At 39.7% G+C, this 23,845-nt stretch overlaps 2 protein-coding genes across 4 annotated transcripts in view; both read left to right on the top strand.

Moving 5' to 3' along the window:
• The first annotated feature begins 69 nt into the window (after positions 1-69).
• Positions 70-22,731, top strand: ncstn (nicastrin). Of its 2 annotated transcripts, XR_004898244.1 has the most exons (18): positions 70-310; positions 1,528-1,629; positions 2,106-2,229; positions 2,859-2,980; positions 3,970-4,115; positions 4,755-4,899; positions 5,100-5,212; positions 5,954-6,106; positions 6,228-6,332; positions 6,913-6,990; positions 8,492-8,661; positions 8,770-8,872; positions 9,423-9,521; positions 10,814-10,901; positions 11,068-11,231; positions 11,837-12,049; positions 15,678-16,268; positions 22,720-22,731. XR_004898244.1 is itself a non-coding variant. In XM_031298086.2 (17 exons), the coding sequence occupies exons 1-17, from the start codon at positions 253-255 to the stop codon at positions 15,798-15,800; spliced, it is 2,106 nt and encodes a 701-aa protein (XP_031153946.1). In that variant the 5' UTR covers positions 70-252; the 3' UTR covers positions 15,801-16,868. The 2 variants fall into 2 exon arrangements, 1 of the variants encoding a protein (XP_031153946.1); XM_031298086.2 differs by lacking the exon at positions 22,720-22,731 and having other exon boundaries at positions 15,678-16,868.
• LOC116048833 (vang-like protein 2) overlaps positions 19,106-23,845 on the top strand; it is a 29,170-nt gene continuing 24,430 nt past the window's right edge. Inside the window, exon 1 of one of the 2 annotated variants that reach the window (XM_031298098.2) lies at positions 19,106-19,231. The gene's annotated coding sequence lies outside the window, so the exon portion shown is untranslated. Of the gene's footprint in view, positions 19,232-19,340; positions 19,880-23,845 lie in introns of those variants that run through there. The other variant, XM_031298099.2, reaches the window with a different exon arrangement.

Raw genomic sequence — 23,845 nt, 5'->3', positions numbered from 1 at the left:
TTTTTAAATGAAAACAAGGATGGAAGGAAAGAAAAAAGTTTATTATATTTATTATATGTACGTATGTTTTATTTTAGCTGACCCGAAGCTTTAAAAATACATAAAAACTTGATTACTCCCGTTGCAGAGATCCAGAGCTGCCATTTTGAATGAGTCCGTCTCCTTTCAGGGGAGCGGAACCAAACTGCGGAACCCGGACGTTTTCCATGTCAACACCTACTGTTGTGTTCTTCTGCTTTTTAAACCAGGAAGATGGATTTGCTGTCGAACAAATGGATCGTTAATTTACTAGTTTGTTGTCTTTTCATCGGTAAGTTGTATTCTAACAGTGCCCGATGTTCATCTTCACGTATTTGTTTATGAGCAGAGTGTGCTTCTGTAACAGGCGGTTAGCTTGATAGACTGCTTTGTGCTTAGAGCTAGCCGAATGCTAGCTAGGCTAGTCAGCGTTAGCAAAAGCTGCCCTCTTTGACTTTAATCCCAATGCCGGGTTTTTTAATACAAGTTTTACAATGGGGTTCAGCGTTGCAAGAATTATTGATCAATTTCCATCAACTAGAAAGTTCAGAATTAATCACAGGCCTCAGTTTTATTAAGTATTGTCGACGACTTTTCTCTGAGACAGTCACAGATTGGGTTTGCCCTCCTGATATAGCTAGCTAAGCAACCCCAGCATCAGCGTGACTGCTCGTGATTCCCCGCTGCGACTGCCCGGAGCTCTGGTAGAGCGTCAGGCCAAATTAGAAAAAGAATAGGGTCGTTTAATGTTGATTTTGTTGTCACCAAACACAAAGCAGATGAAGCACACATTTAATCTCTTTTAGAGTGCCCTGGTAAATTTGGCATAGAGGGGATCCTCCAAAATAGCACTTTGTTTCCAGGGTTCAAAATTAGCTAGCACCATTTACCAGCCAAATGCTGGTAAAATATGCAATTGGCTGGTAGAGTTGCTTCGCTCACCAGCCAAAAAAACACTGGTAATCTTTTGAGTGGCTGGTAAAATTTGAACATTCACGAGCCATTTGGCTGGTGGACGAAAAAGTTAATTGTTTGTTTCAATGAAAGCGGTTTAATGTTGCTGCAACGTTAGTGAAAAGGATGTAGGACCAACAGGTGACACAAACCATACGGTTACATTTTTGGAAAAACCTGCATGTTTGCCCCAGGGTGATGAAAGTCCTAACAGTGTCTGGAAAGAGTGCACCCATATGCTTCAAAGTAAATATATTTTTTATAAATTTTACAGACTTGTCTGTGGTTTTCTCTTCAGATATGAGAAAAGGCCATCTGCTTGTATGCAAGAGTATTTATACAAACGGGATGTAGTCTCAAGTCTAAAATTGGGAATGTAATTTTGCCAGCCGTGAGAGATAGAGGATGTGATTTTAATTTTAGGTTCTCCGAGCAATTAAAACCCACTCCTCTGTGACATACATTCTGCTTTTCTTTCTTTATTATGCACTCTTGGTAAAAGCTATACCCTAATGTTCTTACTGTACAGTTGTTAAAGTTATTTTTCCTTTGCAGGTGTCGGCTGTAATTCAGTGGAAAAGAAGATTTATGTGCATCTCAATTACACTGTCCCATGTGTACGACTGCTCAATGCAACACATCAAATAGGCTGCCAGTGTGAGTAAAGCAATAGATTAAAGTGATGCGTGATTAAAGTGAAAGTAATTGTCATGGGAATCCAACATGCATCTGGGACACTTATGACAAGTATTACTAGTGTTCACATCTTAACTGTAGAGTGTGTGTCTTTATGGCCTCTGGCTGTCTTTCATTCACATGAATTTTAAAGTAAAGTGCATACTACACAGTCTACTAAAAGTGTTATCTGTGTGGTTGCTCGAGGCAGGAAGAATATAAAAGCTGACAAGTTGCAGATAAACCTGTTTGTAGTATACTGTTTTCATACTACAAAACGGTCAAGCAGCAGCAATTTTGTCTTTGCTGCATCAAAACGTTTTGTCCTAGAACATTTCTTGTAATAGAGAAGAGGCCTGCTCGACACACACTGATTAGATAAGCTTTGAGGACATTTTAGTACCGCTGTTGTACCTCATATCACAGATGCTGATATTAGATTTTCTTTTGGATTTCAGCCCATTTGTCAGGTAATGTGGGAGTGCTCCATGTGCTCGAGTCCGAGGAAAACGTGGACTGGGTCCTGCGCTCTGGTCCCAATCCTCCTTATCTGGTTATCCTGGAGTCCCCACTCTTTACCAGGTACAGTTAGCATGTCTCACCCTGCAGAGGGAGTACTTACAGTGGTTCCTAATGAGAGTAAGGGCTAGGGTATACTCCATTGTTTTACCACGTCCATTCTAGTTGTTAGGAACAGCTACAGTATATGAATGAAATAATAGTGAAAATAAGAGTTAGTAGTTCAATAAGTCCTTAGCATTTCATTCAACTATAGCATTTTTTTTAAAGAGTAGCAGCTGGGTATGGTGTTGACATTTATACATATGTTTATTTGGTTTATTGTCTATTTTGATCCTATTTTGTTGAATGGTCTTGAATGTTGTAGTTACTGTCATCTTTTCTTGTTTTTTTTGTCTGGGTGGGTGGTGATGACGAAGCGGGAGGGGTGTGTGTTTATGTTGCAAGTTGTATGTTTTGTATGTCAAAAAAAAAAAAAAGCAGCTTGGGGGGGGTAACTTATAACATCAGGATATGGCAGTGCAACTCAATCAGTCATACACCGTCACAGACATGTACAGTACAGTTACTGTGGCAAATTCTGCCTGTCTAACCCTAAGGAAAGAAACTTGAACCACATTTCAAACCCATGTCTGGCCTGTATTTGTACCTGTATCGTTTACACCGCCCCGTGCCGACTGTCTGCCCGTCAGATCCATCATGATGAAGTTGAAGAACGGCTCCAGCAGGGTGGCTGGCGTTGCTGTTGTGGCGCCGAGTGCAAATCCGCTCGAGGGCGTCTCTCCACACACCACCTGTCCCAACGAAAACACAGGTGGGTGAGGGTTTGCCTGCTGAGGCCTGTCTCTCAGTATTACCCCAGTCACAGAAATTAATTGTAGTTTAATGATCCTCAGAAGGCACAGCGCATGAAATTACATGCTGTAGTGGGTTCAGTTTTCATGTTATGTGAGCAGTTTCTGCAACATTGTAGTGTCACCATATAGTCATGTGTGGTCTTAGAACACAGATTTAATTACTCATCATGTTTCTTCTTTCTTTAGTTAGTTCTGTGACACAGAAGTACCATCAATTCAAAGCTGCATGTGTGACCAGAGTTAGATTTTTAACAGGGCAGGAATAGCTTAAGACACGCATGCAGAAGGTCATAGTACAATGCTTAAACTTCATGTTTTGTTATTTTACAATGTCAAATCACATTGGATGGGGTGATAGAGTTGCGAACTGAGAGGAAGGAAGCTGCAGATTGTCAGTTTTTTACAACACCACCGTAATCTTTAGGCTTTTTTGCCTTTTCTTTTGCGGCGCCAGTAATAGAATTTTAAGTTTGCCGCTTGAGTGTTTCTTGCACTTTGGCAGTCGTAGTTACCTTCTCCCCTGAAGTTTTTATGTACACATGCTTGTACCTTTTTACTTTTTAGCAAAGAATCGAATATTTCTAATGCAGTTGTACTGACGATTCAATCGGGAGAATTTCATGCCCATTCAATCCATGGATATGTTCCAACTACATTGTTAATGGAGAAAATGGTGGGATTTTTACTTCCGGAACCACTTCAACTGTATAGGATGTATTTACACCGATCATCAGAAGAAAAAAAAAATGTAATGCCAAAGAACAAAATATGATAAAGTCCAGGAGGGTGTAAATAGAGTTTTCGATGCATATCAGTTGTTGATACTGTACTTAAATTTTCATGCAGCTCGCTTGTAGAAATTGGGGCGCTAGATACCAACACCATTTTTAGCTTCAATGTATTTTAGTGTAACGACTGCTGACTCCACTCTATGTATTCCCCTCAGGCGTGTATACAGAAAACTACGATCCATCCTTGGCCCATTGTAACGTGACCGTGTGGAACCCTTTGGGAAGCGGTTTGTCCTACGAGCAGTTTGACTTCCCCATCTTCTCTTTGAAAGACGACAATGACACTCAGGTCATACGGCAGGTAATGTGACAGGCATCAGGTGAAGTTTGCAACAAAAGCTGATTGTTTGTTAATCCTGTTTGATAAAATCACTTTGTTCTTTTTTTTTTTTACTTTGTTGTCCCTGCTGTCACAAAACAACTGTCTTATTAATTTCCGTTTGGCCCTGATGTTTGAGAATAGACATCATTTACAAAACAGTACAGTCGCAAAACAATCGGATCTGAACTTGGCATGATGCCTAAAGACCATGATCTAAAGGCAGCGTGTTGTGCTACGGCATGTTGTGATGATTTATCAGAAGACCCCACTAATCATTAGCTGCTTTTCCACTATTGTATGTGACGAGGGAAACTGTTCTGTAAACCAACGGTTTCAGGTTTGATCCCCAGATGTCAAAGTGATGAATTTAGTCGCAGTCATGGCAGTTAAGACCATTACTGTGCCCAAACCTGCCAGTGGGCCCCTGAGCAAGAGCATCAGACCCAATTGTGTATGTTCCAACTTGTTCGAAGGATTGAAAGATATTTGAGAATAGCTAAAATACTATAATGTTATTGTGGCATCTGTGTCTGTGTAAAAAAATAAAAAATAAAAGAAGAAGCAAAACCTGCACACAAAGAAGTTTCATATGTGTATGTTTCTTTTCTCCATTCGCAGTGTTACATGGACCATAACCGCGCTGTGAACGGCAGCACTCCTCAGTACCCGCTGTGTGCTATGCAGCTCTACTCCCACATGTCCGCAGTCACCGACACGGCCACCTGCATGAGGAGAAATGACATCAACTTTAGCATCAGCCCAGGTATTTACGCATCATGAATAAATATCTAAACACAACAGGTTTGCATACTATTCAAACTGATTTTTCTGGCATTTTTTAAAGGCTACATGACTTTGTCAGGAAGAAAATCTTCACATACATGAAATTGTCAATGATTATACTGTTTCTTGACCAATTGTAACCTGAGTCCATGTTGTTTTTTGTTCCGTGTCTCCCTTCAGAGATGGTCTGTGACCCATTGGGTGACTATAATGTTTGGGCCTCCACCAGGCCTATTAACAACACAGCCAAGGGCCACAAGATGTGGGAGAGTGTGGTCATAGCAGCAGCCAGGGTGAGTTACAGCAACGACTTTGCCTTCCTCGCTGAGTTTTACTCCTACACCAATATTTCTACTACAGTACAACAGTTGTTAGTTATTAGTATGTGTGTTCAAAAACACCGTTGACATTTCTTCAGCCGGTATCTGCAGTGCTCTCACTCACTTTGAAAGCCTTCCAGTATAAAAGCCATGCTAAGCTTACCCTGCTCTGTGATACATGCCATGTGATGTAACAGTTACAGGCAGTCTTACAGGCAGTGTTTCTGTGCTTTGCTTCTTGTGTAAATATTCTTCCTACTTTGTTGTTCGAGAGCTATGAGAACAAAACGCATAAATGAAAGTGATAAGGTGGCACAGGAGCCTGTTTTTAAGCAGAAATTGGCTCATCCAATGTGAGAATTTTTCTCTATTTTACTTTGTAAATTGGAAATATTTAGTTTTTAGGCTGTTGGTCAGACAAAACAAGACAGGATTTTTTTTTCTTTCCCCCCAATTTTTTCTGACATTTTATTACCTGAAAGATTAGTCGGTTAATTGAGAAAATAATCAGCAGATTACTTGATGATTAGTTGCAGCCTGTGTCCTTTTTTTCAACAGGAATGCATTATACTGTTGGTAAACCAGAAGACATGATGGGCTGCATTTCTTCATATTTGGTTTATGCTGTGATTAAAATTAGGTCATTGCAAGTTGAACCGAACTACTTAGATCCGATGTCTGCTTGATGGACCTCCTCTCTTCTCTTCTCTGCAGTTGGACAGCAGGTCTTTTTTCTTTGAAGTAGCTCCAGGAGCAGAGAGTGGAGTCTCTGGGTTTGTCACTCTGCTGGCCGCCGCTCACGCTCTGCGAAATGCCACCCAGGAGGCCCCACCCAACCGCACCATTCTCTACACCTTTTTTCAAGGGGTCAGTCATTTCCACGTAACTTTATGCACCATTGTGCTCGACGAACATACCAAATTTAATGTTGTACTGCTAGCCTTACTCATGTTTTTTTGTACATTTCATTTGACTGTTTTAACTCCAGGAAACCTTTGACTACATCGGCAGTTCGAGGATGGTGTACGATATGCAGAACAATAACTTTGCCGTGGACTTGGACAATGTTCACTCAGTATTGGAGATAGGACAGGTGTGTATTGTAGACTTCCAGTAACCTTCTGTATGTATCAACTTGCACACACCACCACATTTTAAGGGAATACTTACAGTGACTTAAATGCAAGGCAAGGTATTGCTTGAACTTTTTTGATACTAGCAGCAATACGATACCCGAGTTTCAGTATGATTTTTAAATTGGAATCTAAACAACAACTCTGCTCATCTGTCCAGCTTACTTTGGGTAGTTTTTTAAGCTCATGGGACACAATTTGGTTGGTTCAAAAAACAATTGAGGTCTGATACCCAACCCTACTTTAAACACTTTAATGAATTAAATGAATGACTTAATAACATGACTCGCCAAACCATACTTTAACTATAAAATCTCATGTTATTATAGTATCGCTACATTTTCTGTGTATTATGTCAAATATTTGTATGACAAATTAATTGTAGCTGCACCATAGGCCTTTTTACATTACCGCTGTGGACAGAATCGGTGAAGAAGATGCGCTTGACATTTTGTTACTCAAATTTTAAAAGGTGTACGTTATGTTTATGTATGTATGTATGTGTCTAGTATATCAGTATGTTGAATTTGTTGACCACAGGTGGGACTTCGTGCTGACTCCAGACTGTGGCTTCACTCTGATCCTGTGTCTAGGAAGAACGACAGTGTCAATGCAGAGGTTTGTATCCTGTACATTCACGAGCTTCCTCCCTTCTCATACAACCCCACAGGACATGTTAATGATCCCTACGAGGGAAAATTGTGTTAAATTGATAATAAAATAATAATTATGTAAGGGAGAATGTAGAGACACATTATAACATATTAACATAAAAGTACTCTGTACACGGTAGAAGCTACATTAAAAGGAGCACCCGGTTCAATAAATAGTTATAAAGTGCTGTGTGCGGAGGTAGCCAGCTGGCTTTAAAAAGTGGCTTTCCCTACTGATTAAGATCATTTATGACAACATGGACACACAAAATAGTAAACATAAGTGTATTGTTGAAAAAGAAATGACTGATGAGTAGTTGAAACCTAATGAGAGGATAATTGATAAAAATGAATTGCAAAACTGTATATGAAATTAAAAGTGTACTTCTGAAAACATCCTAAAACAAAAGAAATAGCTTTGAACAAATATCAGGACTAAAACAGGAACCAATGTGGAAATTACTCTTGAGCGCTTTTTCTATATAAAATATATGGTATATAAGGTTTAAATTCACAGATTTCTGAGTTGACGATCAACCGTAAAACCCACTATGAATTTATAATAATAATAATAATAATAATATATTAGATGACTGTAACCCTTGTGTTGTCTTGCATCGTCCTCCTGGGTCTAAACTGAAAACCTTTCTCTAGGTCTCTTTTTCGACATTTTGGCAATGTTTTTGGCGCTTTTTTTTAAACTTATTTTTTTGCATTTAATGCTTCTTTTCACTACCATGTATAAACACCACTAACACCAACTTATTACCACTACTTTTACAATTATTTTTTTGGAATTCATGGTCAATAATAATCCTCATTTATAGGAAATCATATCTAATTCTTGAGTTAAAAAAGCAGAAATTATGAATTATTTAGACTAATATTAAAGGAAGGATAATCACAGAAGGGTATATGTCAACGTTCAGTGAGGATACTGTTTCGAAACAATAAAAAATAAATAATTCAAATGCTAAAAGATTTAATAAAACGCCCCAAATTCAATGAAAGTAGAGATTTGATCTTTTGTTGTACTTGCGAAGCGCTTTGTATGGAATCATCCGTGTTATTTTCGGGCAATCAAAATTAGGTAGTTGAAAAAAACCCATGGGGCGACGTCTAGCTCACCCAGTGGGAGCGTGCGCCCCATGTAGGCTGAGTCCTTTGCAGCGGCCCGGGTTCAAGTCCGACCTGCGGCCCTTTGCTGCGTGTCATCCCCCATCTCTCTCCCACCTTTACTGTCTATCCACTGTCACTATCTAATAAAGGGAAAAAATGCCCTTCTTGTAAAAGAGAAAATCCATGTTTCTGATATAGCCATTTAGAAAACGGGTCAAATTTGACCCAAAGACAACACGCGGGTTATGAGTAGACTTGGATATAAAGGCAGAACAGAGATGGAAAAAATGAGCCCACAATGTGTGTATTACTGCATGTATGACATTTCCTCCACTGTTGCGTTTCAGGTGAGGAAGCTCATTGAAAGCTTGCAAACGGCTGCCAAAGGTTTGAACGTCTCGGTGAACGAGCCCGGTTTCTCTCAGCCGCTCCCGCCCTCGTCCTTCCAGCGGTTCCTGCGAGCTCGGCCAATCCCTGGTGTCGTTATCGAGGATCACCAGTCTGCTTTCACCAACAGGTGATTTGCTATCGTTATGCACTGTCACATGTAATTATAACCGTGGCGTCTGTGCTGCCTCAAGGAATTGGCATGTTTTGCTAATTTATGTCCCGGTTTTGTGTGCAGGTTCTACGAGAGTATGTACGATAATGCAGAATACCTGAACATATCTTACCCGCCGAACCTGACGCCAGAGGAGCAGCTGGTGTTTGTCACTGACACCGCTAAGGTATTGCTATTAATCGCCAATATTCACCACGTTCATGTGCTCTTAAATCAGCTTTACAAGGCAAGTCCACGACTTCCGCTGCACGTACTGTGGTCTGACAGATATGATTTAAAGTGGAGAGATGATAGCCAGTGTTCTCCTTTGCTCTGGTATCGACATGAACCCTTCCGTATCTGATCCATAGATGGATGCACCACTGCCGTTTAGCAGGGCTCTCGTTTGTATATTGGCTGTAGTAGGCCGTGTTGTTGCAGAGGCTCATTCTACATGTGTTCTAACACCTGCTTTAAACAGTCGTTTTCTGCGTTTGGGAGTTGTGAGCAGCAGGGAATTGTCTCATCATCCATCACCCTTTCTCATTTCTCATCATGAATTTTCATTTCAGTTCGTAGAAGACTTCAAACCAGACAAGACGTCAAAACTTGTCTGGCAATCTTTAAGCGGCCTTCACGATGCTGCTATTTAATTGACTGTTGAGATTTTTAGACATATATGTTGTTGGGAAGCAACTAATACAGATTTTCTGTATTTCTCTTCACGTATCTTTCAGGCTCTGACTGAGGTGGCCACCGTGGTTGCCCGGGCTCTGTACATACAGGCAGGAGGAGCTGAAAGCCAGCTGGAAGGCATCAACGCAGACCCTCAAATAGTAAGATTTAATTTAGGAACTATCCAAGGAAGGTTAAAAAAAAATTCAAGGGCAACTGGACTTTGGGTTAAAGCCGCTCGAAGACGGTTCGTCTCCCATCCGAGAGACTGTGTTCCATTTGTACTCAGAAGTCGGATTTTCCGAGGTCAAAGTCGGAAACACGCCCCCTGACCTCGGGAGCTCGGACAACCTCGCAGTACCCCGAGCTCAAAATCCAACATGGCTTCCCCGTGCATCAACAGTAGTGAAAGCTGTAGTAACATACGGTTATAAGCACCTCTGTCTTATGTGTGTCTCACTAAATCAGTTGCACACACAGTCCTGTCCAACTTCTATCTGCGGACACGTTATGCTGTTTGCATGCACAAAAAACAGCAAAAAACGTCGTCAACTGCTATTGCTATCAATGGCTAACCTGGCAAACCCCACAATGGGGAAAAAAACAGTAAAACGCAGCTATTTAACCTCTGTAGGGTCGTTGTCAAGATGATCGATACCGCTTTGTTCGTAAGTGCTCCTGGCTGTTGTAACGACACCGTTGTGGTCGTTGGAGACCCCCCCCGCCCCGAGGCCGTCATCGTTGCCATTCTCACATGAGGCCAATTGTGGCCGTTAGTTTAGTTTCCTGGGGAGCGATTACAGAACAGCATTGTAAGTGGGCGATAAGTGATGTCGCAGACCTCCCCCCCTGTTTCTTATTTAGGAAGTAGTAGAATATGTTTCAAGCTATCTAGCCATCTTATCTACAAGTTCACTATTCCTATTTATCTGTCCCGTCTCAACACCACAGCCTTTCTCCACCTGAAGAATATTTCTGTACTTTGTGTTATCTAAAGTCAAGGCCTAGTATACCGGAAAAATAGTGTTTTATATCTGAATTGAAGTTGTAGAGGTCTTAAAAATATTGCTTGTGGTGAGAGTTTAAGCCAGTAATGCACGTTATCTTGTGACATACAGTATATCAAAAGTTACTTTCATTTCCTTGCAATGGCATTGGTATTCATTTTCCACTTTATTTGTCCTCACAACAATTCTCGTATTTAGGCATGCTACACTCACATGACACTTATCCTTGTTAGATCCTTTTATTCTCTTGTTTTTTTTTTTTTTTATCAACTTCCTTTACATATTGCTTTATTTAACTGCAGTTTGTTCGGTCTCTTTCAGTCCCTTAAAATGTGCTTTTAAATGATTTGGTTTCTCATTAATTCCAAAACAAACAAGGGTTTTTCTGGTGTCTTTGTGCAACGAGCAGAAGTGACTCTCTGTTCAACATGTTTTCTGTCCCTCAGGTGACCCGGATGCTGTACGGTTTCCTTATTCGGTCAAATAACTCCTGGTTCCAGCAACGAATCCCCCCTGACTTCATGAGCCACCTAAGTAAGTTGGGATACATCAAATCTTTTTTTTTTTTTTAATACTTACTAGACTACAAAAGTGGGAGAAAGTAATTGCTGTTAATAGGCGGTTAATTATAGACCCTGCTTGTCTTGAATGTGTTCTATTTTGAAGCTAAACTTCATTTCTTCTGTCTCCTGTCTATCAGCTGACAGGCCCACAAACTTCTACGTGGGCGTGGCCCAGCAGCGCAGCGAGCTGACCCATCTGGTCCAGTACCTGCTGGCTAACCTGACCGGTAGCACCGCCAACATCAGCCAGGACAACTGCCAGAACCAGAGAGAGGACGAGAAGGACAAAGAGAGCAAACACGTCAGCACTTTTCCTTTTCATCAATTTCCTTTTAATTTGCTCATTGACTCTGAGACAAATTATATCACGGGAAAAAAAACTCTTCTGTAATATTTTATCTCATTTTATGAACTAACTTGAAATTTAAAGTAAAGACAGACAAATGTTTGTGCAGCTAATGATTATTTTCATTATCGACTAATCAATAGAATAGTACTTCGCAAATTTCTAGAGTCAAAGATCTTCAAACTTGTTCGTTTTGTTGGACGGACAATCCAAAATCCAGTGATATTTAATTTACTGTTATTCAAACCAAAGAGGAGCAGCATGTATTGAAATTAGAAACAAGTGAAAGTTTGGTATTCAGCTTGAAACATGATTCAAACAATGAATTGGTTGTTTGACAATAGTTTCAGATTGACTGATCCATTAACTTAACTACTTAAGCAGCTAAACTCAACACCCTCAGTATATAAATAATAATAATATATAACACAAGATATGAATGAAGTCGAAGTGACACCAACATGTGAAGTCTGGTCTTAAAAATGTAATTCTTTTTTTTTTTACATAGAAATACAAAATCTCCTGCATAAGTCTAGAATAATGTTGCCTCCTCCCTTCAGATGTACTCCTACGTGTGGGTTCAAGGCGCGGCGCCTCCCAACAGCACAAAGAGGGAGGGTTTCTGCGTGCGCTCCACGGTCCGTCTCTCCAAAGCACTGTCCCCAGCCTTCGACCTGCGGGATTACACCTCCAAAAACTATTCGACGTGGACGGAGTCCCGGTGGAAGTCCATCAAAGGACGCATATTCCTAGTGGCGAGTCACGATCTGGAGGTAAACTTTCCCTTCACTCCTCAAAGACAGCACATGGAATGCAGATTTAATTTACACTTGTGCTTTATGAATTTCCTACGGTTTCTTCTAACGATGAATTGGTTATGCACACACTGTAGGAAGTCTGGAAAGTTGGATGCTGGCATACATTGTTCTTTCCTAGAGTAGGTAGTGGACAGAGTTAGGGCTGCTCGATTTGCGAAAGAAATCCTAATCACGATTATTTCGGTCAATCCTGATTTATTTAAAGTGCTTTTTGGCTTTTCCCCTTTCCTTTATTGTGTTATATTTCTTTTTGTGCACATTATAGGTTTACAAAGTGAAAAAGCCCAAAGTCCACCCCAAAGGGACTTACCATCTCCAACAGAAAACACTGTTCACAAACTGCTCCAAACAGCTCTATTGTAGTCCAGCCTTTACTTCAGAGACAAACGTGGTCACTTTGTAACACACGTTATAATGCTCGCCTAGCTGCTAGCGTGGCACGATCTCATACTCTGCTTCTGACTGGCTAGTAGTACTTACTGCGCATGTGCGACTCCCAACAAAGATGGAACAGAAAGATACCAAACTGTGTATGTGTATATATATATATATATATATATATATATATATATATATATATATATATATATATATATATATATATATATATATATATATATATATATATATATATATATATATGGTGTTTTCTGAAAATTAAACCACATAAACCTATTCTGGTACAACTTCTAAATACAATTATGAACCTGAAAATGAACATAATATGAGCACTTTAACACAATTACTCATTGTCTTTTGGAACGATTTCACTTTTTTTTATTTAAAAAAAACTGTGAAAGGAATTAACAGTGAAAACACCTTGAACTGTGAAATTTTCCTTCAAAATGTTTCCAGTTTGAAGCTTCTGCTTTCATTCAGAACACAGGACAAAATAAGAGTTTACTCGCAAAATGTAACGTGCAAAATTAGTGTTTTTCTCGATCACATTGTTTTAATGATCGTTAGGAGCCAAAATCACTATCACAAAATTCACAGAGCAGCAAGTAGTTACAACTGTGAAAAGTGAAAACTTTATAAAAGCAGCACACTCCCAGGCTCCGTTTCATTCTCATTTAATAATGTAAATCATATCTTTGCATTACATAAGCATGGATTGAGGCCTGTTGCAGACAGTGTGCAGACTTTCATTTAAATAGTGTAGATTCCTGTATGGCTGTTACATGTTTGGTAAGTACACGAGCAAACTGGGATTTCAGTTTAATCTGTCATATTACCAGGGGTTGAGCATGTTTTGCTCATAAACTGCAAATGTGATAAACTCACAATATGATACTACTGACCATTTTTCTTCTAGGCAGCTATTGGTTTTTGTTTCTGTTTGTTGTTCATTGTTTAGCTGGCTGTGAATATCAACTTACAGAGACTTGAAACCTGCTTGATAAAGGTGATCCATCATACTGAGTATCTAGTCCCTTTTATCTTTTTGTTATGTTGTCACACAATGAATAGTGGAGAGCAGGAATCTTTCTTGTTGGGGTGGATACGTGCTGGTGGAAAACAATTGGCTGCCAAAAAGCAACTCTTTTAGTGCGGCAGTGACTCAAAATGTACATCCTTCTCACAATATCCATGTTTGTTTTTTGTTTGGCTTCTGACTTAGATTTTCCAACAATATTGTTTGTGAATGCTGTGCTTTTCACAGACTAATAAGTAGCGTTTCCCAAACCGCAGCAATAAAGGAACCGGAACAACAGCAACAAAGCAGACTTAACACTGACAGTGATGGATAACCTGTCTCGGTTGAGGTTCAAGTCTCTGCAAGTTCATTTTCATACTGGAATGACACAAAATTCTCCTCCTCTGTCAAGTTGCCATTTAAAGCCACAGCGTGTGTTTGTTTTAAGTTATAGCATCTTTCAAATGATTCTGATGGAATAACGTTTGTTAGGTAGAAAAATGAGGCCCATCTGGGGAAAACTGGTGCATTTGTTTTCAGCCAGTTCATCTCATTGTGGCAGTATGCAGCGCTGTCTGCCAATATGTCATTTCTTAGACTACAACTGGGAGGCGCCAAAGTCAGATATGTTAATATTCTACGCACAGTGACTTAAAAGCTGCACTGATCTAATATTTTTCTACTAAAAATTAGAGATGTTCCGATACCGATACCAGTATTGGCTCCGATACGGCCTAAAACGCTGGTATCGGTATCGGGAAGTACTGGAGTTTATGCACTGATCCGATACCACGTAATAAAGCCCTAAAGAAAATCTACATTAAAGTAGTTTATTTATGTTCTTCTTCCGTTATAACTGACTGTCAAACTGGATAATAAAAGAAAGTTCTGGGGCGTTCGCGTTTCACAGAGTTTAACCTGAGCCAGACCGACAACAAAGATATAAATCATATCACATCCATACAGGGATGGTAGTATACAGTTGTTAAAACATAATAAAATATATGACACACTGGTATCGGATCGGTACTTGGTATTGGCCGACACGCAAGTTCAGGTATCGGAATCGGTATGGGGAAGCAAAAATATCGGACCATCTCTACTAAAAATGCATTAAAATAGTGAGTGTAATGTGAGGACCGGCAGTTCCCTTCAGCTCTGTGAAGTGCTTTAGCGTCTTTCAGCTCATTATTATTTTTGACGCAACTTTACTGTTTTGGTCTCATTGGCGTCAGGCACAGCAGGCAGCTGTAAACCCACTGTACACTACCTGCTCAGCAGCAAACAGCACACAGGGACATAGGCAGTTAGAGACTAGCTAGTGACATCCTGGAGCATTTAGCAGCTAAAGAGCCAGATGTTTCCCGTGGAGACCAAAATAGAGTAAATACTTTGATGACTGCCTTTAATTCATTAGGTGCGCAAAAACATATTCTATATCCTCAACGTTCCACTTCCGGGATTGCTCCGTTGCCGACGGAAGTTCCTTCGGATTTCACTCATTTAGGCCGGATATCCGTCTCCTTGGGCTTCCTTTGCGTTGGCGTTCTAAACTCCGGTGGATATCTGAGGACTATGGTTAACTGCTCCTCAGATCTCTGCAGGGTAAATCCAGACAGCTAGCTAGACTATCTGTCCAATCTGAGTTTTCTGTTGCACGACTAAAACAGCCTTTGAACGTTTGAATGTTCCACCAAAACAAGTTCCTTCACCGTCATTGCGTCCAGGGCTTAGCAATCAGATGATTGTGATTGGTTTAAAGAAATGCCAATAAACCAGAGCACGTTTTTCTCCCATCCCGGAATGCTGTGTGGACTAACCAGACCCTCCTCCGCAGCGCCGCGGTGGAGAAAGGTCTGGCAATGCGAGACTAAAAAACATGACTCTTAAAAATTGCTGATGTTGCTCTGTCTGCTAGATGTATACATAGCTAACTGTGTGCCATATCAACATTAAGAAGGTGATAGCATATCAATGTTGTGTTTACAGCTTGCTCAACTGCCCCCAAATGGCGAAAAGCATCAATGAATACTCCCTTTAATGTGTTGTTTTGTGCTAATGGTAAAACCCCCATTGAAAATAAATGATACGAATTTGCCTGGAAGAGAACCCACCGTCTGGTCCTTCAACTTTTCCGAGGACTAAGTGTTCCTTTGACCCCTCCAGATGTTGACGCTGGGCGTGGGTGTCGCTGTGCTGCTAGCATCCCTGCTGCTGACGTACATCATGAGCTCGAAGGCCGACATCCTCTTCAGCTCGGGGAGGGAGCCGGCCAACGCCACCTACTGATCCAGACTGAGGCGACGCCGGCCCACGACCACCACTACTACTATTACTACAACTACTACTTCTATCCCAAGCAGACATGGACAGGGCCTTTTCTTTAAAACACGCCACAAGTAGGTACACAGACGGGTTAGAAACAGCAGATACATCTTTCTTTTTTTTGACGACGACGACGATGACGACTCCATGTTTATGGACTCGCTCAGGTGAGGCATGGCATGAGGACTGGACCGGACTGGATTGGCCTGGATGGATCTGGACTCCTCAGGGTCCGAAAACCCTTTTCAGGCCCTGTCAGTTGAAAAGATGTTTATATTTTTTTTTTATTTTTATTTTTTTTTTTTCTTCCTTTTTATTGTCAAAGAATGTTTTGTTTACTGTGTCATGGGATAGGCACTAAACATTGAGCATTATTTTGAGCGTGTGTGTGTATGATTGTGAATATGTAAATTTGACTGTGTGTGTGTGTGTGTGGATTGCGATGGTATGTGCAATACTGTCTTCTCTGTCAATGTAGTTAACTTATCAATCAATTCTAATAAGAAGAAACCACTTTTTGAGTCAATGAACAAGTCGTAGAATTTAAATTTAAGGTTTTGCTAAATCTGGGAATGCGTGGTAAAGTATTTTGATAAGCTTTAGGTTCTGGGATGTTGACAACCATCCTAAATATTTATATCGTTCAGTCCCAGTACACATATAACTACATGTGTATGTAGTTGTAGACCCACTGCAGTTTCACATATTGTGATATTTGTGTGGAGAAGAAGAATTCCGAAAGGAATCTGGCGTGGCTAACAAACTCTTTATTTCATATCGATCAGCTGCCAAAAAAAAACTGTCAAATCCAGTCAGAAAATCTTGTTTTGACACTAGAAATGCGCTGGTACTCTGGCTGTGCACTCTTTTTGGTTCGTACCTTTCTCACAAGGTTTCTTTTAATGATAACTTCTGAATAATTGTATCAACTTGCAAGAAAGTTTTGATTTTGTTGTAATGTGATGGCTGGAATCAATGACCAATGGTGATGCCTTGATGGAGAAATAAACATTGCTTCTTTTCCAGATCTTCTTTCATTGTCGACAGAGAGCTTCCTGTTATAAATGAAGGGTGTATGGACTACACTCAAAAAATATAATCAATCAAATACTGTGGCCTCAGTTTACTATTTTATTTCTGTGCCGACACATTTTAGCAAACCAGCCTTTATCAAAGCACCTCAAGAGTGATGTCATCCTCCTTTCAGAGAGAATGGGTGACAACGGACACTCAAATATCAGAGGTTATCTCTCAATCATTACTTTTTTTCTGGGCTCTACTGAAGGCTTGTTTGCCGATATGTGTCCGCACAAGAAATGAAATTGTAAACGGAGGATAAAATACTGTCAATTATTTGTTTTTTGGAGTTCCACAATCACAGTTCATACGTTGCTATCACTGTAGTATAGCAGCTAATCACACAGAGAAAGGCCGATTGTCTGGCTTTGGATACATGACACCAGTGCCTTTTCACCTTTTGACCCTTTAAACATAGTAGTCAATGACACTTTCTACTCTCAGAGGGTTAAAGAGCCCAAACTATCCACTACTTCACAAAAATGCAAAGATAATTTTTTTCCAATTTTTTTTTTTTTTTTTTTCCAACAAAAAATAACAAAATAAAATGTAAAAACACTAAGTCTGTAGTAACACACCAAAAGGAAAAACAGTGTTACAAACATGTTCAATCTGTCCGAAAAGGAGCGGGATGAAGCCAACGCTTATTATTTATAGTATAGTAATATATTTTGTATAGCAAGATAACCAATATACATTAAAAAAAACTGTATAATTTGAAACACCTACCAAACTTTTTTTACATACTGCGTCAAACAACCTACTACCCTCATTTCCCCCAATTGACACCAAATAATGGAATAAACCATGAAAGACATGTAAGTTATACAAGAAGCATGAAATCACTGTTTTTGGTATTTAACTAATGTATGTCTGATGATGATTCACCCAGCATTTAATTTACTTTTTGAGTATTACAGGATCAATTATTTATTCCAATGTTTCTTTAGTTAGGAAAGAGGTTCTTATATCTAAATGTCTTTAAATGCTGCTGGTTTGGACACGCACGTTTCTTTACAGAGCCACAAAGGTCAGACCGTTTGATGATGACAGTGGTGGAAGAAGTATTTTAGATCTATTACTTAAGAAAAAGTACTAAAACCACTGTAAAAATTGAGAATGTTACTTAAGTTACTAAGTAAAAGTATGTAAGTATTGTCATTAGATTAGATTCAACTTTGTCATTGTGCAGAGTACAAGTACAAAGACAACGAAATGCAGTTTGCGTCTAACCAGAAGTGCAAAAAAGCAGAAAAGTGCAATGTGATGTGAAATATAGGCAGGACAAGAAATATAGTGCAGTGTAGACAGTAGTATACAGTTGGTTTACAGAAGGTGGTTTAGAGTAATATAAATTAAATATAAATGTGTGTGGTGTATTAGCAGTTACCTTATAAGAGCAGAATAAATATGTAATATGAACAATGTATGAACAACATACCTATATATGCAGTGTAGTAGCAGTAAAATTATAATAGTAGTAAGAATAATATAGATATATGCAGTGTATTAGCAGAATATATTATAAGAAAAGCAGAATAAATATGGATATTCAGTATGAACCATATAGACAGATATGTACAGTATGTACAGCTATGTGCAATGTGGTAACAGTACCATTGTAGTGCAGAAACAGTAAATCATGAAAATGTACTTAAAGTATTAAAAGTAAAAGTACTCAATGCAGAAAAATCCTCACTTTTCAGAAACTGGAAATGATCCAAACAGTTGTGTGTTTAATGGTCTAATCATTTCAGCTGGACTCGTAGGCCGTCATATTGTTAGGTTGTTTATAATAAAACATATTTTATAAACTACATGTGTTTTGTGTGCAAAAATATGAATTTGTAAAGTTATTGTAGCGGAGTAAAAAGTACAATATTTCTCCCTGAAATATAGTGGAGTAGAAGTAGAAAGTGTCATGAAAAGACTCAAGTAAAGTATAAGTATCTCAACAATTGTACTTAAGCACGTACTCGAGTAAATGTACTTAGTTACATTCCACCACCGGATGATGATGATGTTGGTTTTCGAGGGCTTTTTGTCCATCAGCAGCTCCATAAACTGTTCCTCTAAACTGTTTTATGAGCCAAGGGAACCACTTTACTCTGTGCCATTATCCTACTGTCCCCTTGTTTTCCCAGAGACAGATGACTGTGTGCGGTAATAGACGTGTTGTGGCTGTTTCACAGGCCTGTCCCCCAGGGGGGAAACAGAGGAGGGGCCAAAGTGGAGCGGAGGCGGGGCGCACGGCGCTACGGCTGAGTGGAAAGAAAGTGGAAAGTGGGGAAAATACCTGAATGGACAGTCTGGAATAAGTAAGTAGTCTTTTTTTGTGTGGAAATAATGTTTTGAAAATGGAGCAGCTCGTGGTGATTGTGGGCACATGTGCGCTTCGTTAACGCAGAAGGAGAGGGGAGGACTCGGGGCGCCGGGAGTTCTCCGGTTTCCCCCCCCCAAACAATAGTCGGTAGGTAGGACGCGATGGTCGCCTCTGTATTAAACCGCAGGGAAGTTTAGGACCCTCATCGTCCCTATTGTTGTTCTCACCGCGGCCACGTAGCTCTGCGCAGCGATCGGAAACGTGGGAGGGGGAGTGATGTGTTTCTAAATGTTACTGGAGGACAAAACGGCTCCAGAGAGAGATAGAGAGATGCGCATGGAGTGATCGCGTCTAGTTTGATTGTAGCTATGTAGGCCGACGGGTTTTTTTTTGTAATTTTCTCCATGGTGAAGGACTGCTGGGAATCTGAGTGCGTCCATTCATTTTACCGCGAGGGCGTCCCGTTTGGAGAAGGGAAAAGGCGGAAGAAAGGGAACGAGCATTTGGATCATTTTGGCATCAGGACGCGGCCAGTGGGGCCTGGGAGTCTCCCATTGTCCTGCCCTATACTACAACACCCTCTTGTTTCTGTTTGGAGGCACAACTCTTTTCTGTTCGCCCTAAATGATCCCGGCTCCTCACAGTAAGTCGGTCCCCCTTATTGTGCATGTGGAGTATTGTTGCATTATGGATGCAGCTCTGGCTCTTGATCCATGTTATTATATCCACCGGTGGGAAGCTAAAATGTGTCCAAATGGCGTTGTTGCGCCGTTCAAATGCCAACTGAAAGAGTGAAAATGTTGCTGCAGTATCGTTATCAACAGGCCCTGGTTTCCTTCATATACCTGCTGGCTTTAGAAGTTATTTATTTTATAGTGAACATGAAAGATGTGTGCTTTCTTTGCGAGAAATAAACTATGTAGCCTACTGCTAAAAATACTCATGAGAGTGAGACAATTAGTACCACAGTAAACTGCTACCAGTGGGAGTGTTATAGTGATAAAACAGCACATAAAATACCATTAAGTACCAGAGGGTCAGTGTAAATTGAATGTAAACTGGAATTGTATAGTAATATCACAGTACAGTAAGTAGAGCTTCAGCTAAGCTAGGTCCAGAAATAGTGAGAAGTTGCAATCAGAGTCATTTCTGAAAGAAAATATGCTTGTTTTGTCATAAACCCGAAGATATTACATTTTCAACTCTATAAAACAGATACAGTGATCAAATCCTCACATTTAGGAGGATGGAACAAACATATGTTTGACATTTCAATAAACTAATGTGATTAGTATTGTTGGCAAATAACATTCTGTTGATCCACAAATCACTGAATGGACTAATTGTTTCATTACTACTGTTCAGTCGGCCTTTCACTTCACCCCAATCACAGAAAACAGAAGTTCACCTCTTACTCCCACGGTGCCGCTCGGTTTGGTTTATTAACTAATAAAAGAACGATAAAGTTCTGGGCAACCAAAGTTATTAAGATGAAAACATGTATCCAATGTCAGATTTCAGTAATAGTAGAAAATAGGAACTAAAAGCCATCAAGTGATCTTATAAGCAAACAATCATAACATTTTATTCAATAAGCAGATCATAGATGATAGATGCTCATCAGAGCACACACATATCCATCTGTAATCACATCTGGTTTACAACATTGTTGAAGGTGCAAATATGGCCGGGTATCGTTCCAAAATATTTGATCCCGATACCATGACTTTGATACCGGTTCCTAAACGATACCTTTTTCGATACCAATTTTATAAAACAAAAAGGAATTACAACATTACGCTTTACGGCACAAATCGTATTACTTATTTTTCAGCTCCCACTACGTGAGCTCTCTCTTATTACCGTCGCTGTGTAAGGTAGAGTTTTTCCTGCCTGCCTCTACAATGTGTAACGTTAGACAGCCAATTACAAACATTATAAGATCTTGGTAGAAGCATGCTGCATGCTTATTGGCTCACTGACGCTGATGACATTTACTCCTTAGGTATTGAAATTGGGTATTGAATGACTAGGCATCTTTCGATACTCGATACTAAGGACGCAATTCGGTCGGTGCCTAAAAAGTATTGAATTCAGTACCCAGCCCTAGGTGCAAACTAGGTTTGTCTCTCAGATGAAGCATTTAGTTTATGAAATGTCAAAACATTTATGTTGGATGTCAGTCACAAGTTCTGGAAGCCCAAGATGACATCTTTGAACGTCTTTGTTTTGTAGAACCAACTTAAAAATTATTCAATTTACAATAATATAACACAGAGAAAAGCAAATGATCACATCTGAGAATCTAGAAAAACGGATTAATCAGTTATCAAAGTTAGGCATTCGACCAACCAACTATCTGATTAATCGATTAGTTATTTCAGCTCCAGTGCAAACCCTGATGGAATAAAAGGGAAAACGTAACATGTCGCCGGTGTCTTTAGGTAAGCTAATGCAGGGCCACACCGAATCTGCGGACGCAGATTAAGGAAATCATTTCCACCATTATTTTGTTGAACAAATTGAACATTAAACTAAACACAAAAGGCACCATTACAAAGAGAACGATGGTTACATTTTAAAGGGTAGTTTTCTACCAATGCTCTCTTTCAATTTACTATAAAATTGCAATGTTTTCCCATTGTGTTTTTATTCTGCAAGATGATTTGATTTATTATTTATCTCGAACAATCAACAATGTTGCAAAAGAAAACAAAAAACACAAACAATCAGAATTTACCAAAGACCAAAAAAAAGTTTGAGAAAGAGCAGGCGGAAGCATACAGCTTTTTATTAGGTCCTGCCCCTACTTCACAACATCATATTATTACTAAACAAATAGATTTGCAAATACAGCATACAATATTTCAGGTCTTACAATAATTTACAACAATACCTTTTACATTACAATTCCATTTCTATGTTTCGGTCTATTCCTTTCTGTATTGGTCAAGTATTGATTTCTTTAATGTATTTTTGAACTGAATGATATTATGGCTCTGTTTGGTGTCATTGACCAGTCCATTCCATAAGGTCCCCCCACAAACTGATATTGCGATGACGATAACAAAAACGATTTATTGTGCAGCCCTGGTAGAAAATAGTTCCCAACAAAACCTGTTAACATCTGCAGATCATCTTGTATAACTGGGTACACTGTTCCCTGAAAGGCATGTTGTGGTTGAGTTTTTCAAATGTCATTTTTATGTGCTTGGAGAACCGCACATTAAATTGCACTCAGCAGCAAATATCTCAAAACCCCCCTCAGAGATGCAACTAAAACTACATGGCTAGACACAACTATAAAGAGGTAATATTGTTTATGGTTTGGGTAAAACTGACCCTCAAACATGTTTGTCTAAGTGGATTCATTACGAACCATATACGCCCCACACTGTCTAATGGACCAGAGTCCTGTATCTGAACCACATCTATCTGATCTGACCACTTCCTGTCTCTTCAATACTTTGTTTGGATATGAAGACCGATAGTGTGCAGAGGTCTCTTTGAATCACAGCGCTGAGCAGAGGGCAGGCCTGTTGGTTCAACCGTATCCTGTTAGATATGCACACACACACCTGCTCCATGTGTGCACAAAGGCTGACAGTAGCAGTTGTCTTGCTTTTCGCTGGTTTTACTGATGTCGTCGTCGCAGCAGTGGGTGGTGTGTGTGTGTGGCCCTGTGGTACAGTGATGAGTCTCTTCCCCTGCTCGTCTCTGGGTGTGTGTACGCTTATTTTCACAGTTGGCGTATAAGGCCTCAAATGGCTGTTGAATGGAGCTGGTCATTTCAGAGATGGCCCAGATTGCTCTCCCACCCTGACAGCTGCTGTCTCAGCGCCAGCAGCTTGAAATGTTTGATGACAGCTTGATTTTTTTTTTTGCCTTTGGGGAAAATAGAGGCTGTAAAATCCTACATCTGCTTGTTGTAAACGCAGTATGGCGCGAGCTTCACGTTTACAGCACTTCAGAGTGCTTCACATAATGCACAGGAGGCGTTAGATCAAAAATCCAGGCATTACTAACACCAAAAAAAAGGGATAGAAATCATTCTTAAAAGAAAGAAAGAGGTGCACGGTGGACAGTGGTGGATAAACGAGAGCGCTGAAGATTCAGTCAAAGGCCATGGAAAACAAACATGTTTTTCAACTACAACAGAACTTATGAAAGAAATGAGATATAGCTCTAATATTTGTGAATATTCATCATAAAACAAAAATTGTTTGTATCGTTTGGAATTTTTCAATACTGGTGCCAGTGCAATACCCTTTAGTTTTAGTGCAGATACCAAAACAGTACTTTACTTTCTTTTCAAATGCATCAACGTTTAATGTGTCTGGACAAAAAGCAGCCAAATAAGAACTTTGATTAACTAAAATAGACTTTAAATTAGTATTTATATACGGAAATATCTGACCAATGCATAGGTAAACAAGATTCAGAAGCATCCAATGCCAGTTTTTGATACTTGGTGCAAGAGGAAACAACATTACTTACAGTATTATACCCGGCCCCAATCATGATGTTTTATTATACAGGTGTACTCATGACTATAATTTCTACTTTGGGGTTGTTTAAAGTGAAGTGTCTATAAGCGTAGGCTACCATT

This window comes from Sander lucioperca, chromosome 9, assembly GCF_008315115.2.
Source record: "Sander lucioperca isolate FBNREF2018 chromosome 9, SLUC_FBN_1.2, whole genome shotgun sequence".
NCBI classification, from domain to species: domain Eukaryota; kingdom Metazoa; phylum Chordata; class Actinopteri; order Perciformes; family Percidae; genus Sander; species Sander lucioperca.
The sequence above is the reverse complement of the archived record's forward strand: the minus strand, read 5'-3'. Positions and strand labels throughout refer to the sequence as shown.

Bases quoted from the DNA above. Each gene is read 5' to 3' on its own strand.
- ncstn (XM_031298086.2), top strand. From the start codon at position 253: ATGGATTTGCTGTCGAACAAATGGATCGTTAATTTACTAGTTTGTTGT. The intron at 6,991-8,491 runs GTTTGTATCCTG...GTTGCGTTTCAG, and splicing joins ACGACAGTGTCAATGCAGAG to GTGAGGAAGCTCATTGAAAG. The intron at 8,873-9,422 runs GTATTGCTATTA...CGTATCTTTCAG, and splicing joins TTGTCACTGACACCGCTAAG to GCTCTGACTGAGGTGGCCAC.